The sequence below is a fragment of the Lepisosteus platostomus genome, chromosome 23, assembly GCF_059453375.1.
Source record: "Lepisosteus platostomus isolate fLepPlt1 chromosome 23, fLepPlt1.hap1, whole genome shotgun sequence".
NCBI classification, from domain to species: domain Eukaryota; kingdom Metazoa; phylum Chordata; class Actinopteri; order Semionotiformes; family Lepisosteidae; genus Lepisosteus; species Lepisosteus platostomus.
The window spans coordinates 17,948,919-17,966,840 of record NC_142633.1 but is presented as its reverse complement, the minus strand read 5'-3'; the positions used below and the strand labels follow the sequence as shown (position 1 = coordinate 17,966,840).

The window sequence follows — 17,922 nt, the reverse complement described above, 5'->3', positions numbered from 1 at the left end:
GTGTAGACGGTTTGGGGCGCTGAAAATTCAGTAACGCCCCTGAAGTCAGATGAGGCGGGGTATTCTTAGATTCGGTGTAAACAATTTATGGTGCTGTGTACCTTGAACAAAAAATTGTTTTTAAATTCCCATGAAGGGGGTTAACATTTGATTTGATTGATCATCAAATATAAAGTGAAAAAAGTCATTAGTGTTATTTCCTCCTGTCCATTGACGGTCTGCTCCGTGTTAGTTGAGCCTGAAACCCGATCGTATTTGTCCACCCCACCCTCAGAAAAGCACTGGGATCTTATGTCTTTTGAGAACACGATGCCCCGTTCGTTTAAGGAATCTGCTGCTTAAAATATTTATGTGTGACAAAACAAATCGAGACATAGCGACGGTATCATAAATTTTAGACCTGGACAAAAACTGCTGACTTCTGATGTCGGTTTCTAAGGGGTAAATCGTCCCGCACTGGACATTTATTACTCAGCTCAGTCATTGTGAAACCTCTTTCGTGTGGCTCTGCTGTAAATATAAAATTTACATTTTAGCGTCTGACGTTGCCTTTTCCGAGTCCTGACAACAAGCCCAGGCAGTGGAGAGGAGAGAAGTGCATTCTAGCACAGACAACACTGTCTTTCATTATTAGACACCCAGACCGTTTCTGAGACAGTTTTGACCTTTGTAGCTTAGCTTCGGCACGATTTCCTCCACGGCCAACAGCTGCCTGTTAGTTTCTGCCATTTGTAGACGGCAGAACGGGTTACCCGAGCTGTTTATTTAGCTGGGGGAGGGGAGACGGCTTTGAAAACGCTGAGCTCTCAGCAGTGACTTGCACCCCCCTCCCCCAGTGAGAACTGGGCATCCCCGGGCAGGGGGGTGAGTGTCCCAGTAGCCGCCCTGTCCACGGAAGAAAACGACCCAAAACAACGGAGGACAGGGGGCTCGTGCGAAGGTGCTACCGAACCAGCACCCAGTAACCGGCGGGGTTAAACTATCGTGTATCTGACGCCATCCGAAGCCATACCCCTGCTCCTTGTAGAAAACTGATACTATCCACTCCAACCAAGCTCTGGAAAACGCGTGTAGAGACTTCCTAATGAAAAAGCTTACAGAGTGACATGTGGGAATGAAGCCATGCACATGGTTTGTTAGAAAGTGCTAGCAATCGCAGATAGTATTGACTTATTTTGCTTCTAATCGGATACTGGATGGTCCGGTCGGTGCTCCGACAGGACACGCAGAAGCGTGATTTACGGTACGGCTAACCCGGGACAAACTAGTTATCCCGAGAGAGGTGTAGAGCAGAGCACAAACAGGGATATACAACTATTAATAACCGCTTCCTAGGCTACGCAAAAGACTTGCGGTTAAATCACATTGAAAACACCAATTCAGCATTATATATGAATAAATTACTCCTGAAAAGCGACGAATACGCATAGTACAATACCACTAAAAAACAGGGATGCCGCTGTTTTGAGGGAAACGTGGAGAAGGAGCGCCCTCTGCTGGCAAATCTGGTAATGCAGCAAGTTAATAGATCGCTGAGGTTATTAATTTGTGAACGCATTTTAGGAATATTGAACTAATTCAATAATACCCATAATGTACATCTCGACGCTTCTTGTATGTGTATCTGGGTGTCTCACCGGAATCTGAAATTGTGACAAATTCATTTTCTCTCTATCGCCCTGCTGTTGATCTCTGGAGTCTTGTCCCACACTGCACTGAGTGTGTCCATGCAGTCTGCCAGGGAGTGTTTCTCTAGGCTGTGAAAAGTGAGGTGTGATTCCTCAAGCTTTCCAGGATAGAAGATACTCCTGAGGGAGCTGTGACTGACAGGTAGCTACAGCTCCTACAGTTTAGGGGTTTATTTGTGATTGCATGCCGTCACCTTAAATCTGCCTGTAACCGATTCTGTTTCCCAGTGAGAAGCACTATGTCTTTACAGTAGGAAACAGCCTCACCAGTCTCTCCATCATTGACCTGTCCACTTTAACTGGCCTTAGCACCCGCAACTGGCTGGCTGGTGTACAAGGGGCTGGACATGCTGGCCAGCTGCCCCCATGCCACTGCTCAGCAGTCTGATCCACTCCAGGTTTTTCACTGTTGTCTCTGTCCAGTCAGACCGCAGGTCTTGCCAGCAGCTGGGCTCTGGTACAGACTGCCGAGAAGGTTTGTGTGCCCAAGACAAATTTGTACCTGTGTCCCTGTATTCTGCTTCCTGTATTTGTCATTACACCTGAGCATGCTTTCTGTACCTGTTCTCGTGTTAGCTGGGGCATCTAAGATAATATCACTTTATTGGCCATATACAATTTCTTGTATTAGGAATCCGTCTTTTCGCATACCCCAGCTTGCTCTCCATGAGACACACAGACAGGGAGAGAAGTTTGGGGTCAGAGCGCAGGGTCGGCCACTGTACAGCGCCCCCGGAGCAGCTGGGGTTAAGGGCCTTGCTCAGGGGCCTAAAGGAGTAGGATTCCTCTGCTGGCCGCAGGACACGAACCAGCAACTCTCCAGCCACAGGTGCAGATCCTGAGCCACAGAGCCAGAGCACCACCCGCCCAGGTCATCTCTATGACCTGTTTGCAGTCTGTTCAATATTTTTGACACAGTCAGAGGGACACAGCAGCAATGAAACACAGTGACCTTGAATAAAACAGGAAGGTAGTTTTAATTTTTCATCACTTGGATACAATGTGAGTAACTGTGGAGACATCACTGAGCAATTTAAGAAAAAGATATGACAAGCGTGCACTGAAATCACATTATGGAATAGCCAAGAAAAAGGATATAAACGGCTCAGAAATCCGCATAAAGAACAATCATGTTCATAATGAGCTCTGTAACATTCAGTGTTCCCCGATTCATTGTGTATTCTCTTGAGATGTGAAAACACACGAAATAGTAAAGGTCAGAAAGAGGGAGATCCTGGCCAAGGTGTCAGGTGAGCATGGGGTTTGAGGTCAGAGGGCAGGGGGCTGGTTGTTGAGTCCTGGCTCACGTGTCAGGTCAGCAGGAGTTCAGAGGGCAGAGGGCAGGGGGTGTAGTGTTGAGTCCTGGCTCACGCGTCAGGTGAGTGGGAGGTCAGAGGGCAGAGGTCATGGGACATGGTGTTGAGTCCTGGCCCAGGTGTCAGGTGAGTGGGAGGTCAGAGGGCAGAGGTCAGGGGACATGGTGTTGAGTCCTGGCCCAGGTGTCAGGTGAGTGGGAGGGCAGAGGGCAGAGGTCAAGGGACATGGTGTTGAGTCCTGGCCCAGGTGTCAGGTCCGCAGGAGGTCAGAGGTCAGATGGGCAGGGTGTTGAGTCCTGGCCCAGGTGTCAGGTCTGCAGGAGGTCAGAGGGCAGGTGCCAGGTCAGCTGAGGTCACCGGGAGGCTGCGGCTCTGGGAGAGGTGGCACGGCTTGCAGAGGATTCGTCCCTCCAGGGGGTAGCAGCCTTGCTCATTCGGCTCGGGAGACAGGAGCACCCTGCAGTTCTGGCAGGGAGAGAGAGGCAGTGAGGGGGATAGGAGCACCCTGCAGTTCTGGCAGGGAGGGAGAGGCGGTGAGGGGGACAGGAGCAGACAGAGTCACGTTGCTCTCCAAGCCCAGCGGGAGACACCAGGGCCTACCTCACACCGGTAGCAGTCCTCGTGGAAGCAGCGGCCCAGACACTCCACAGTGTAGGCGTCCTTGCCGTCCTCCCTGGGGACGATCAGCTGGCGGCACACGCTGCACTCGGGGGCGAACGTCCTGCAGGAGGGACGCAGAGTGACCTCGAGACAGGACACAACCGGACTCCCTCCCGCGGTGAGGGGCAGCAGATGTATTTCACGTGATTTTAGCCTCCCTGCCTGTGCAAGTTGTCAAGCCATGCTAACGGTGCTGCGCTCTGGGAGTCAGGCCTGCTTGCCTGTCCGGTGTCTCCGGGGCTACAGGGAGGGGCAGTACCTGTAATAGTCCTGGAGGCAGTACAGCTCGTTCTTGTCATCCACAGCGAATCTCTCTTCTCCGATTGGTCTGCTGCACACTGTGCAGATGAAGCATTCTGGGTGGGAGGCCTTGCCCATGGCCCTAATCACGTGATCCTGAATCACCTGACTGCAGCGCATGCACCTTTCCAGAGTGGCCTGCAGGGGGAGACAGAGGACTGTCAGTAATAAGGAACCACATTTTCACAAAAAAGAATAGAGCTGTAACAGCACTGCTGGTAGTAGCAGTAGTGTCATTACTTTTAAGTCTACTATAAAGGTGTACACGGATCTTTAAGGGGTACCTGGCTTTTTTTTATTTCTGTACATTTTTTGTCAAGTGTTTTCAGATGATTACTTTTAAAGGCACTGCATAATACCGGTATTAATATTGTTATAATTAATACTGCGGTGTAATATGAGGAGACTGTGCATCCACGGCATCTGGCAGCAGCATTTTAAACAACTGCCAGCAGTGTGGTTCTGCTAGAAGTGGAACTGTAGGAGAAGTAAGACTGGGGAACAGCAGTGTCAGGAGTACAGGCAGCACTGATAACATCAGTAACAGCCTCAGGAGTGATGGAGATCAGTAAGACTGGGGAACAGCAGTGTCAGGAGTACAGGCAGCACTGATAACAACAGTAACAGCCTCAGGAGTGATGGAGATCAGTAAGACTGGGGAACAGCAGTGTCAGGAGTACAGGCAGCACTGATAACATCAGTAACAGCCTCAGGAGTGATGGAGATCAGTAAGACTGGGGAACAGCAGTGTCAGGAGTACAGGCAGCACTGATAACATCAGTAACAGCCTCAGGAGTGATGGAGATCAGTAAGACTGGGGTACAGCAGTGTCAGGAGTACAGGCAGCACTGATAACAACAGTAACAGCCTCAGGAGCGATCAAGTACCGAGTAGCAGGGCTCACACAGGGGAGTTCCGACTTTGTTGTAGTACAGCTGTCCGGCCAGCGGGCGGCGACACTGCCGGCACTGGAAGCAGCCTGCATGGTAGGTCTTGCTCAGGGCCTCCACAGCGGGCTCAGTGGACGGGACAAGCTTGTGGCAGTAGCCACAGATCTCTGAAGAAATACAGGGGAGAAACAGCCCATAGGAGATCAGCTTCAAAAGTAGGGACTGAGCACACAGAGAGAGCGCAGGAAGATAAAAAACTCAAAAAAGCGATTCCCCCCAACAAGACGATCTGGGAGAGATGAAACCCCACTCTGAGCAGGCGCCTGCAGTGGGGTAACAGGCAGCGCCCCCTCCTTCGCTCTGTACCTCTGCTGTCCATGTGGGGCGGCGCTGACCAGCTGGGCTGGGAGTCCAGGGGCTGGTCCACTGGCTGCTTTTCACCACCAGAGGGAGCGTGCTCCTCGCACTGCCTTCCCTGCCCTGCCGCTGTGCCCTACAAGGAACACAACAGGGGCGAACAGGTTATCTGAGCTGCCAATTTAGAGAATGAATTACGTGCTGAGGGAGAATGCCGACGCTGTGAGATCTGTTTATATGTAGCCCAGAGTGCAAGAAAGGGATGACATCTTTTAAAACAAGATGTTAAAAGGGAAAGACGGTGCAGTGCCTTTGTGTGTAGGCAGTGCTCTCCTACCTTCAGTGTGTGCAGTGGCCCCGCGCTGGAGACAGGGGGCGCTGTGACAGCCAGTGGAGGGGGAGGCAGTGGGAGGCAAGGGCTGGAGAATGCGGGCAGGGCTGCCTCTGGCGGGGGCGGTGGGGGTGGCGGGGGCAGGACAGAGGGGAAGTCTGATCAGCAGAGAAAGACACTGAGTTAGAACTCGACCCTGGAGAAACCCCAGCCTGGACAGAGCTCCCCCTCGAACCAACACTGATCCTCGCCGCTGCCCCGTCTCACTGACCCCCATCAGCCTTCTCCTCCAGAGCCCCCAATAAATACCTGCCCCAATATGTAACTGCCCCCCATTACTAACTGCACCCCTGAATAAAATGCACCATATCTCACCTTCCAACATAATTTACTGCCCCCCCTGCAATACCCACTTGGACTGTTTCTGCCTATCCAAGGAGCTTCCTCTCCCTCTACCTTCAGTGCCGTTCTCTCTGTTCCCAGCTGTGGTCAGGGCTGTGGACGCTGCAGTGGTCAGTGCTGTGGTCCCGGCTGTGGACGCTGCAGTGGTCAGTGCTGCGGACGCTGCTGTGGCCAGTGCTGCACTCCCTGTTGGACCTGTGCCCTTGCTGCCTCTCCACCCAGGTGAGGGCTGGGCTTGGTGCTGCCCATTGGCTGTTGGCGCCGCCCTGGTGGCTGGAGGGCTTGCTGTCCTGGTGAAGCCAGCGCCCCCTGTGTTGGGGGGCCCGGACCCTGTGCCAGTGGCGCTGGGCTGGGTGTCCCGGGACGCGGGACGCACCTGCGCGCGGTACGGCGGTGCCAGGGTGATGAACACGGACGACACCATCCTCTTCTGGGGCTGCGGGGCTGCCATCATGGCGCTGGGGGCACCGGGGGGCACCGGGGACACTCCGACACACAGCACGACACCTCACTCTGCAGGAAAACAACACGGCACAGGCTGAGCACAGCCGACGAGCCTGCGGACAGGGAGTCTGGACACTGGGGACATTCAGGCCTTCTCCTGCTGCTGTGGTACAGATCAGAGACCCTTCTTCTTGAAGGGCATCGCATGGGGCTGTTAGAAGAACCCCCCTCAGTCTCCACACATCCACACTGGTATAAGCCTCCTCGTACAAGCCTTCCACTCTCCAGCTCTCAGACCGTTTACAGTCCAGCTGGGTCTCCATCAGCTCTCAAGTGTTTACAGTGCAACTGTGTCTCCTGTCCAACTCTGAGAGTGTTTACAGTGCAGCTGTGTCTCCTGTCCAGTTCTCAGAGTGTTTACAGTGCAGCTGTGTCTCCTGTTCAGTTCTCAGTGTTTACAGTGCAGCTGTGTCTCCTGTCCAACACTCAGTGTTTACAGTCCAGCTGTGTCTCCTGTTCAGCTCTCAGTGTTTACAGTGCAGCTGTGTCTCCTGTCCAGTTCTCAGAGTGTTTACAGTGCAGCTGTGTCTCCTGTTCAGTTCTCAGTGTTTACAGTACAGCTGTGTCTCCTGTCCAACACTCAGTGTTTACAGTGCAGCTGTGTCTCCTGTCCAACACTCAGTGTTTACTGTGCAGCTGTCTCCTGTTCAGCTCTCAGTGTTTACAGTCCAGCTGTGTCTCCTGTTCAGCTCTCAGTGTTTACAGTGCAGCTGTGTCTCCTGTCCAGTTCTCAGAGTGTTTACAGTGCAGCTGTGTCTCCTGTTCAGTTCTCAGTGTTTACAGTACAGCTGTGTCTCCTGTCCAACACTCAGTGTTTACAGTCCAGCTGTGTCTCCTGTTCAGTTCTCAGTGTTTACAGTGCAGCTGTGTCTCCTGTCCAACACTCAGTGTTTACTGTGCAGCTGTGTCTCCTGTTCAGCTCTCAGTGTTTACAGTCCAGCTGTGTCTCCTGTCCAGCTCTCAGTGTTTACAGTCCAGCCAGTTGAGGGTCTACACTACAATGGTTATACACCATACTAATATCTGCAGTCCAGATGTGTACAGATTGTGACTGACAGATGTATCACAGCTGCTGTGACCTTGGGCTGCTGACTGTAGCTGGCAGACACTGGCCAGGCACCAAGCCAGATGCCAGCTCACCCCTGGAACACACTTACCATAGACACAGATCCACACTGGGAGGAGAGGTCTGAGCAGCATTGTAGTTCTGTGAACAGTTCATGAATCATTGAAGTCATTTTGCAAAAAAGATTAAAATTGTCCCACACTAACTAGCCCTCCTTGTACTTTCTTGTGTTGGGAGCAAAAAGTTTGTAGCCCTATCTGAACAGGAAACTACTGACCACAGCATTATTGATAGCTGATCAACATTATTTACACATAGATCAAGTAGGGAGCTCCGTCAGCATGCACAGGCTACAAAGGAACGGGTAACGGGTTTTATTCCCTGCTGAAAAGAAAAGAAAGGAAACACAATGTTTCGGCTGTAGAGCCTTCTTCAGGTGTGATCGGTTATTGAGAAGGTGGAGAGGTGCTGCCGACACAGCATGTTTCCTGAGTAGCTTCATTCATGGGAGACAAGGGAGTCTAGTAATCATAGCATAGCCAGAGTTCAGAAACAATGATAGAATACTTTATTTATTCAGACACAGAGACCAGTAACCCAGACACACAGATAACAGACACAGAGACAAAGGGATACAGAGACACAGGGGTATGGGGATAGAGACCCAGAGACACAGGGATATGGGGATACAGGGATACGGAGACACAGAGGCAAAGGGATACAGAGACACAGAGACACAGGGATATGCGGATACAGGGATACGAAGACACAGAAACACTGGGATACAGAGACACAGAGACAAAGGGATACAGAGACACAGGGATATGGGGATACAGGGATACGGAGACACAGAAACACTGGGATACAGAGACACAGAGACAAAAGGATACAGAGACAGCAGTTCTCCCTGCAAGACAGGGAATCCAGCACTAACCTGTACCCCAGGGGTCTACAGTAATGAGCCCCTCAGTTTGCTCCAGATGACAGAGAAGTGTCTTGGCTGCACTGTGCAGTGAAGCTCCAGGCTATCAGGGCCGTCAGGGGGAGCCTGCAGATGAGCCTGGCTCTCGCTGTGCGTCTGTGCTGGGCAGACTGGGGTCCCGCGCAGTGTCTGTGCTCCCGGTCCTGGCAGGGTGTCGGCACGGCGGGTCTCTGTCCCAGGACCTGGAGAGCAGCTCCGTCAGGCCACTCCCTTTCCTCCAGCCCTCCCTCCCCCTCTGCGGCTCCGGCTCCGGCCGTAAAAGGTGAACAGTTCTTGAGTCAGAGCCTGAGCTCCACGAAACTGACGCACAGCCTCACCCCCACTGCTTCCCTCCCTCTTTCTCTTTCTCTTTCTGTCTCCTCCTCCTGCGGGGGAGCAGGATGTGAGTAAATACCTGCCCACGGACAGCCCCCGCCCCCCCTTCTCCCAGACTCTCCTCTCCCTGCCTCCCAGCTGGAGCTGCTGCTGGCCCCAGACCTGAACAGGACACACCAGGGTGCAGCAGGTATACGCCAATCAACAGCGTACCAGGTGTTCAGAGTGTCTATATGGTACACAGCCCGTGAACACCTGGCATTCAGTGTACAGTTCATAAACACACCTGGTGCTTAGTCTGCAAATGTATTAAGTATATGGAGACCTGGTGTTCAGTGTGTTTATGCAGTATATCCACATCTGGTGTTCAGTGTGTGCAGCGCGTACACCCAGCTGTTCGGTGAATCTGTGACACGCAGACGAGGCTGGGAGTGTGTGCAGCGTGCACAAGGCCTAAACGTCACGGATTAACAGCACACGATGACTCTGGCACAGGGACTGAGAAGAGGTGTTCATAAAGAAAGAGGGAGGGGAGTGTGGAGCCGGGAAAACAGGAGCAGGAGCAGGGAGACGCCTGGGACAGAGCGGGAGAGGGGGAGGGGTGTGGAGGCAGGAGTCAGGCTCTGAGGAATGTTCAGGGCTGCTGGGGCTTGTCCGTGATGACATCACCCAGACCCCTGCCAGCCCCTCCTCCTGCCCACAGGGTCGAGAGGTCAGCCCCGCCCACCCCGCTGTCCTGCTGTCAGTCATGCCCTGGGGGCCCCATGCCCCCCCCCCAGACTTCCGCTGCCTGGAACTCCCACCCGGCTGAGCTGGAGCCACACTCCCAGGCAGCTTCTCTCCGGCACAGAGAAACCTCTAGTTTCACTTCTACACTTGGGACTTTCAGAGTTTTGTTCGGACCTCCAACTGCTCCACTGAACCAGCCGCCCCAGCAGGACAGCGCCTGACCCGGCCCAGAGCAGAGGGGAACAGTGAGACTTTCCGAGTCCTTTCTGGACACTGAGTGAAACTCACACACCCTCTCGCACACACACAGCTGGGAAAGTGTGTAAACAGCAAGGCTCTAGGAGGGCAGCAGACAGCTCTGGGCTCCTGTCTGAAACCAGGTGAATCGCTGGGCTGGTGAGCTCTCTCCTCGCACTGGACTCACTTCAGGTCCCACTGGTGCGTTTACATCTTTGCCGGGCTGCGCAGACAAACTGCACCAACTCAGCAGAGCTGCGCAGATTCGGCAAACTTCGCAGACCTCCTGCTCCTGGGGTCACAGTGACACCCCCTCTGTCCCAGGCTGCAAGCTGTCAGTATATCACACTGTGGTCCATCAGCATGAGCCAGGCCTGCGAGTCCGCAGGGTCTGACGAGCGCCTGGTCAGTGAGAGTGCTCACACCTCTCTCAGAACAACCGTGTGAGAGTGCAGGACCTGAGCACCATCCCCACCAGCCCCACTACTTCCAAACCAAATATTCGCTAGAGGCAGGGACAATGTCTCTAGAGACAGCAGCAGTGACAGTGTCTCTAGAGGCAGGGACAGTGTCTCTAGAGACAGCAGCAGTGATGGTGTCTCTAGAGGCAGGGACAGTGTCTTTAGAGACAGCAGCAGTAATTGTTCATTTTAACTGCCACATGCAACAAAGGAATTTATCTCCACCTTTGAAAAACAACAGAAGTGACTCCCTACAGATACAATCAGCAAAGAACAGGGCAGGGGTGATAAGGGCTCAGAGGGCAGAGCTGTTGCAAAAGAGTCTGTGCAAACACACATACACACACATACACACACATACACACACATACACACACATACACACACGCACACTCATGCTCACATTTGTATTTCTGTATCTGTGGGCAGCTTCCCTCTAACTTTCATTCTCATATTATTTATTACACCAAACTCCATGCAGGGTGAAAACAGTCCTGGAACGTTGGGAACACTGTGAGAACAGACAGTCAGTGGGGAGTTAGGGGACAGTAAGACGCACACAGACAGACACCGAGGAAGAGAGGGAGACGAAGAGAGAGCCAATCTGACTCTGACCGACTTACAGACAGATGCCAGACTGACACACCAACAAAAGCAACAGCACCCTGATCATTGTCCAAATAATATGTACACAATTTAAACTGAAATAAATTGAGGAGGATTGATCTGAAGTGTAAAATACTGGATGTGCTGGCTTGTGAGCAGCGGTCTCAAGGTCCAGAGAAAATGTCGATCTGGACCTCTGGTGGCAGCTCTTGCTACTGCACTTTAAAAAACCAGCACACTGCCTGTATGCCGTTCAGCCAGCAGGGGGCAGTCTTTGTTCCTTTACTCCATCTCCAGTTATCTCAATGTATGACTTTCTCTATCTTTTTCCCTCCCTCTCCTCTCCCTTCTCTCCCTGCTGCAACAGTGCTTTCTGCTGGCGTGAAGGTGTATAAAGTTTAAGTACATGAATTAAACAAGATAGAAAAGTCTCCGCCTAAAGGCTCAAGTCTCTTGGTCCCAGCGGGTGTGCTCAATGTTGGTAGACTGGGAGCCAGCAGGGCTCAGCTCAGGCAGTCTCCTCAGGGCCGCTACAGGTCCTTATCTTTTCTGCTGGCCTGGGCGACCTCAGGACAGCCTCTCAAGCAGACGCCCTCCTTCCTGGGCCCTGGGGAGCCCCTGGTGGGGCCGAGCTCAGCCTCCTGCAGACAGAAACAGGGGGTGAACCTCACGCCGCCATACCGCTGGTGACGATGCGCCCGTCCGCCGCGCCAGGCCGGAGCCGGCGGTCCTGCCCGGGGGGAGTGTGAGCCGGGAGGCCGGGGAGGGGGAGCTCAGGGAACAGGGGTACGGGGGGGGCGGACCTGTGTCTGGTGGGCTGTCAGCAGGTCCCAGGCCCGCAGCAGGCAGCACCCCTCCCCCAGGAAGCACACCAGGATGTGCAGCACGTCGCCCCAGCGACCGACCGTCAGCATCAGGACCAGCAGCCCCCCGAGTCGCACCACCACGGTCTGGAACACAGCCTGGCCACCAGGGCGGTGCTGCTGCTCCTCTGAGGGGGAGGGGAGAGACGGTCAGTAAAAGACCCAGAAGCGCACACCCCCCCCCGGCCGCCCCCCCCTCACCTTGCATGTAGATGACCAGCAAGGTGTAGCAGATCGTCAGGGGAGTCCAGAACCTCAGGGCGTCGGCCGCGGACAGGAAGTCGCGGTTGATCAGGGACAAGGCGGCAACAGCCGCCACCAGGAAGGCCAGGGCGAGGGCGCGGCGCAGCAGGCCCGGGATGGCGTGGGACCAGGTCAGAAGCGTGACGCACACCCCGCAGTACCGCTGGGAGCTGTGCAGCTTGTACATCGTGCCCACGTGCCCCCACAGCGACCTCGTGTGCCAGCACAGCAGCCCTGCCAGCCCTGCGCTCAGCGCCAGGCTCAGGGTGCTCTGCGGCGCCCCCTCCTGGAGGAAGCTGAGGCTGCAGGTCAGCGCACAGCCCAGGGAGAACTGGCACTGCACCAGTAGCTGGCTGCTGTGGAGGGCCTCCTGCAGGCAGAGAGGTGGCACTGCAATGAGTCTTACAGTTCTGCTCTTTATTAGACTGAATTCAATCAGCTGCTTTGCGTACAGCAGAGCGTCAAGCATTGTGCCAGTGTTCGGTGTCACTGTTTAGCTCGTCAGTGTTCAGAGTGCCTGTGTTCAGCAGGCCAGAGTTCAGTGTCAGCGTTCAGTGTCAGTCTCACCGGTCAGTCTCAGCGGACCAGTGTTCAGTGTCAGTCTCAGAGGACCAGTGTTCAGTGTGTGTGGCTCACCGGCACTGCCATCAGTCTTGCAGAAACGGCCCGCAGTGAGAACTCCAGCACCACCAGCGCAGCGACCCGGGAACCCACCACACCCAGCACCGCCGTCAAAACCCACAGCTGGACCGCCTCCATAAACCCGCCTCTCCTGTGCAACTGCACCCGGTCTCCACTGGCCCGGCCCGGGTCACTGCAAAAGCACAGAGACTCCCAGTGAAGAGCAGTCTGATCCAGTCCAGGTTTTACCAGCTGCAGGGCTCTGGCAACAGCAGCAGGTTACTGCAGGACTGAGTGATCCTGCAGACACACTGTCACCCTGCACACAGAGCAGAGAGCTACTGCAGTGAACTACAGACACACAGTCACCTTGCACACAGAGCAGAGAGCTACTGCAGTGAACTACAGACACACTGTCACGCTGCACACAGAGCAGAGAGCTACTGCAGTGAACTACAGACACACTGTCACCCTGCACACAGAGCAGAGAGCTACTGCAGTGAACTACAGACACACTGTCACTCTGCACACAGAGCAGAGAGCTACTGCAGTGAACTACAGACACACTGTCACGCTGCACACAGAGCAGAGAGCTACTGCAGTGAACTACAGACACACTGTCACCCTGCACACAGAGCAGAGAGCTACTGCAGTGAACTACAGACACACTGTCACCCTGCACACAGAGCAGAGAGCTACTGCAGTGAACTACAGACACACTGTCACGCTGCACACAGAGCAGAGAGCTACTGCAGTGAACTACAGACACACTGTCACGCTGCACACAGAGCAGAGAGCTACTGCAGTGAACTACAGACACACTGTCACCCTGCACACAGAGCAGAGTCACTGCAGTGAACTACAGACACACTGTCACCCTGCACACAGAGCAGAGAGCTACTGCAGTGAACTACAGACACACTGTCACCCTGCACACAGAGCAGAGAGCTACTGCAGTGAACTACAGACACACTGTCACGCTGCACACAGAGCAGAGAGCTACTGCAGTGAACTAGACACACTGTCACCCTGCACACAGAGCAGAGAGCTACTGCAGTGAACTACAGACACACTGTCACGCTGCACACAGAGCAGAGAGCTACTGCAGTGAACTACAGACACACTGTCACGCTGCACACAGAGCAGAGAGCTACTGCAGTGAACTACAGACACTGTCACGCTGCACACAGAGCAGAGAGCTACTGCAGTGAACTACAGACACTGTCACGCTGCACACAGAGCAGAGAGCTACTGCAGTGAACTACAGACACACTGTCACCCTGCACACAGAGCAGAGAGCTACTGCAGTGAACTACAGACACACTGTCACCCTGCACACAGAGCAGAGAGCTACTGCAGTGAACTACAGACACACTGTCACCCTGCACACAGCAGAGTCACTGCAGTGAACTACAGACACACTGTCACCCTGCACACAGAGCAGAGAGCTACTGCAGTGAACTACAGACACACTGTCACCCTGCACACAGCAGAGTCACTGCAGTGAACTACAGACACACTGTCACCCTGCACACAGCAGAGTCACTGCAGTGAACTACAGACACACTGTCACCCTGCACACAGAGCAGAGTTACTGCAGTGAACTACAGACACACTGTCACCCCGCACACAGAGCAGAGAGCTACTGCAGTGAACTACAGACACACTGTCACCCTGCACACAGAGCAGAGAGCTACTGCAGTGAACTAGACACACTGTCACTCTGCACACAGAGCAGAGTCACTGCAGTGAACTACAGACACACTGTCACTCTGCACACAGAGCAGAGTCACTGCAGTGAACTACAGACACACTGTCACTCTGCACACAGAGCAGAGAGCTACTGCAGTGAACTACAGACACACTGTCACCCTGCACACAGCAGTGTCACTGCAGTGAACTACAGACACACTGTCACCCTGCACACAGAGCAGAGAGCTACTGCAGTGAACTACAGACACACTGTCACTCTGCACACAGAGCAGAGTCACTGCAGTGAACTAGACACACTGTCACCCTGCACAGAGAGCAGAGAGCTACTGCAGTGAACTACAGACACACTGTCACGCTGCACACAGAGCAGAGAGCTACTGCAGTGAACTACAGACACACTGTCACCCTGCACACAGAGCAGAGAGCTACTGCAGTGAACTACAGACACACTGTCACCCTGCACACAGAGCAGAGAGCTACTGCAGTGAACTACAGACACACTGTCACGCTGCACACAGAGCAGAGAGCTACTGCAGTGAACTACAGACACACTGTCACGCTGCACACAGAGCAGAGAGCTACTGCAGTGAACTACAGACACACTGTCACCCTGCACACAGAGCAGAGTCACTGCAGTGAACTACAGACACACTGTCACCCTGCACACAGAGCAGAGAGCTACTGCAGTGAACTACAGACACACTGTCACCCTGCACACAGAGCAGAGAGCTACTGCAGTGAACTACAGACACACTGTCACGCTGCACACAGAGCAGAGAGCTACTGCAGTGAACTAGACACACTGTCACCCTGCACACAGAGCAGAGAGCTACTGCAGTGAACTACAGACACACTGTCACGCTGCACACAGAGCAGAGAGCTACTGCAGTGAACTACAGACACACTGTCACGCTGCACACAGAGCAGAGAGCTACTGCAGTGAACTACAGACACTGTCACGCTGCACACAGAGCAGAGAGCTACTGCAGTGAACTACAGACACTGTCACGCTGCACACAGAGCAGAGAGCTACTGCAGTGAACTACAGACACACTGTCACCCTGCACACAGAGCAGAGAGCTACTGCAGTGAACTACAGACACACTGTCACCCTGCACACAGAGCAGAGAGCTACTGCAGTGAACTACAGACACACTGTCACCCTGCACACAGCAGAGTCACTGCAGTGAACTACAGACACACTGTCACCCTGCACACAGAGCAGAGAGCTACTGCAGTGAACTACAGACACACTGTCACCCTGCACACAGCAGAGTCACTGCAGTGAACTACAGACACACTGTCACCCTGCACACAGCAGAGTCACTGCAGTGAACTACAGACACACTGTCACCCTGCACACAGAGCAGAGTTACTGCAGTGAACTACAGACACACTGTCACCCCGCACACAGAGCAGAGAGCTACTGCAGTGAACTACAGACACACTGTCACCCTGCACACAGAGCAGAGAGCTACTGCAGTGAACTAGACACACTGTCACTCTGCACACAGAGCAGAGTCACTGCAGTGAACTACAGACACACTGTCACTCTGCACACAGAGCAGAGTCACTGCAGTGAACTACAGACACACTGTCACTCTGCACACAGAGCAGAGAGCTACTGCAGTGAACTACAGACACACTGTCACCCTGCACACAGCAGTGTCACTGCAGTGAACTACAGACACACTGTCACTCTGCACACAGAGTCACTGCAGTGAACTACAGACACACTGTCACCCTGCACACAGAGCAGAGTTACTGCAGTGAACTACAGACACACTGTCACCCTGCACACAGAGCAGAGTTACTGCAGTGAACTACAGACACACTGTCACTCTGCACACAGAGCAGAGTCACTGCAGTGAACTACAGACACACTGTCACGCTGCACACAGAGCAGAGAGCTACTGCAGTGAACTACAGACACACTGTCACTCTGCACACAGAGCAGAGTCACTGCAGTGAACTACAGACACACTGTCACCCCGCACACAGCAGTGTCACTGCAGTGCTACTTGAATAACTCTCAGTGTTTACAGTACTGCTGATTCTCCGGTCCAGCTCTCAGTACACTGGAGCACCACACCCTGGACAGTCTCACACTCTGGTCAAGCCGATGACGATGTGGCCCTTCAGACGTGATGACCCTTCCAGGGGTCACTGCAGGCGCGTCCAGCTCTGGACAGGCGACTCACCTGAAGCCCTTGATGAACGCGTGCACGCGCAGCAGGTTACACAGCACCGAGATCCCGCACGCGCCCACCAGCCCTGTCGGGAAACAGACACGCCGGTGGGTCGCGGGCCAGGCGGAAGTGAGCGGCGGCCGGACCCCGGGGGGACGGGCTCTTACCCTGCAGCAGCGAGTCTAGCGTGGCGGTGCCGGGCGACAGCCACGACACGCCGGGGAGAGCGGGCAGCCAGGACCGCAGGACGGACAGCATTCCTGCCGCGACACACGGCGCCGGGCGGAGAGAAATGGCAGCCGGCGTGCGCGCCGGGGTTTCAAAGGTCACCGCCCGCCCGCGAGCGACAGAGAGCCTCGTTACGGGCGAGAAACTAATCAATCAGATCGATGGAGCCGCCGGCGAACGCACGGACGACGTATAGTGAAACCAAAAAAATCACTGCTTGTGAAATACAATGAATGCAATTCCCACAGCAAACGGTATAAAAACAGTATCACAAGAATAAATTGTATCTTTAGCGTCGCCTGATAAAAAGTTTATACCGAAACAGGATCAACAGCGCCGCCTTGTGGGTGGTAGTGTGTACAGCCGCTGTCCGAATCTGCTCTGATTTTAATCAGTCGACTCCACATCTCTGAGATAGGCCCGTGAGGCTGCCCCCCCTGCAGACAGCACAAACAATGAAACCCACCTTATTCGTCAGTGCTGCGGTTGTGCCGGTTGATGTCGTTGAAAGTAGCGTTTGTGCTGCTTTCGTTCCCGAGATACAGCGCCTTGTTTTCCCGGTGATCACGTGACCACGCACGGCGACTTTGACCTCCAGTGACCCCGTCTGCCGAGTTCAAGCGTCTGTTACAGTTTAGCTCGTACCCTTAACATTTTATAACACTCCAGTGAGATCTCTGCTCTCCTCACTGAGAGCTGATGGTTTGTGAGCGTTCTGGCGCACTATGGCTGCTGTCGCATCATCCAGGTGGGGCTGCACATTGGGGGTGGTTGAGGGGATCCCCATTACCTGTAAAGCGCTTTGACTGGAGTGTCCAGAAAAGCGCTATAGAAGTGTATATATTATTATTATTATTATTATTATTATTATTATTATTATTATTATTCAGAAAAGCATGTGCTGATGACGCTGCAGAAGTGTGCCTTGACAATAATCTCTCCCTCAACCTCCGCAAAAACAAAGAGCTGGTCATCGGTTTTGGAAAGCAGGGTGGGACCACACCCCTGTACACATCAATGGGGTGGCTGTAGAGATGGTGAGCAGCTTCAAGGTCCTGGGTACCTTCATCACTAGTGATTTAACGTGGTCCCAGCATGTAACTGGAGCTACAAAGAAGGCACAACAGCGCCTTTACTCCCTCAGACAATTGAAGATTTGTCCTCACTGCATTCTACAGGTGCTCTATTGAGAGTGACTCACATGTGGTGTTATAGTGTGGT

At 53.7% G+C, this 17,922-nt stretch overlaps 2 protein-coding genes across 2 annotated transcripts; both read right to left on the bottom strand.

The window, feature by feature from the left end:
* Positions 1-2,646: 2,646 nt before the first annotated feature.
* On the bottom strand, positions 2,647-10,516 carry fblim1 (filamin binding LIM protein 1). The gene is made up of 8 exons (XM_088617155.1): positions 8,449-10,516; positions 5,999-6,457; positions 5,549-5,700; positions 5,221-5,347; positions 4,852-5,021; positions 3,924-4,102; positions 3,605-3,725; positions 2,647-3,469 (listed from the first exon to the last, which is right to left on the bottom strand). The coding sequence occupies exons 2-8, from the start codon at positions 6,396-6,398 to the stop codon at positions 3,329-3,331; spliced, it is 1,290 nt and encodes a 429-aa protein (XP_088473281.1). The 5' UTR covers positions 6,399-6,457; positions 8,449-10,516; the 3' UTR covers positions 2,647-3,328.
* A 163-nt stretch (positions 10,517-10,679) lies between these two features.
* Positions 10,680-17,030, bottom strand: tmem82 (transmembrane protein 82). The gene is made up of 6 exons (XM_088617158.1): positions 16,641-17,030; positions 16,486-16,558; positions 12,587-12,764; positions 11,909-12,320; positions 11,648-11,835; positions 10,680-11,485 (listed from the first exon to the last, which is right to left on the bottom strand). Exons 1-6 carry the CDS (start codon positions 16,729-16,731, stop codon positions 11,375-11,377), a joined length of 1,053 nt encoding a protein of 350 aa, XP_088473284.1. The 5' UTR covers positions 16,732-17,030; the 3' UTR covers positions 10,680-11,374.
* Between the last annotated feature and the right edge of the window lie 892 nt (positions 17,031-17,922).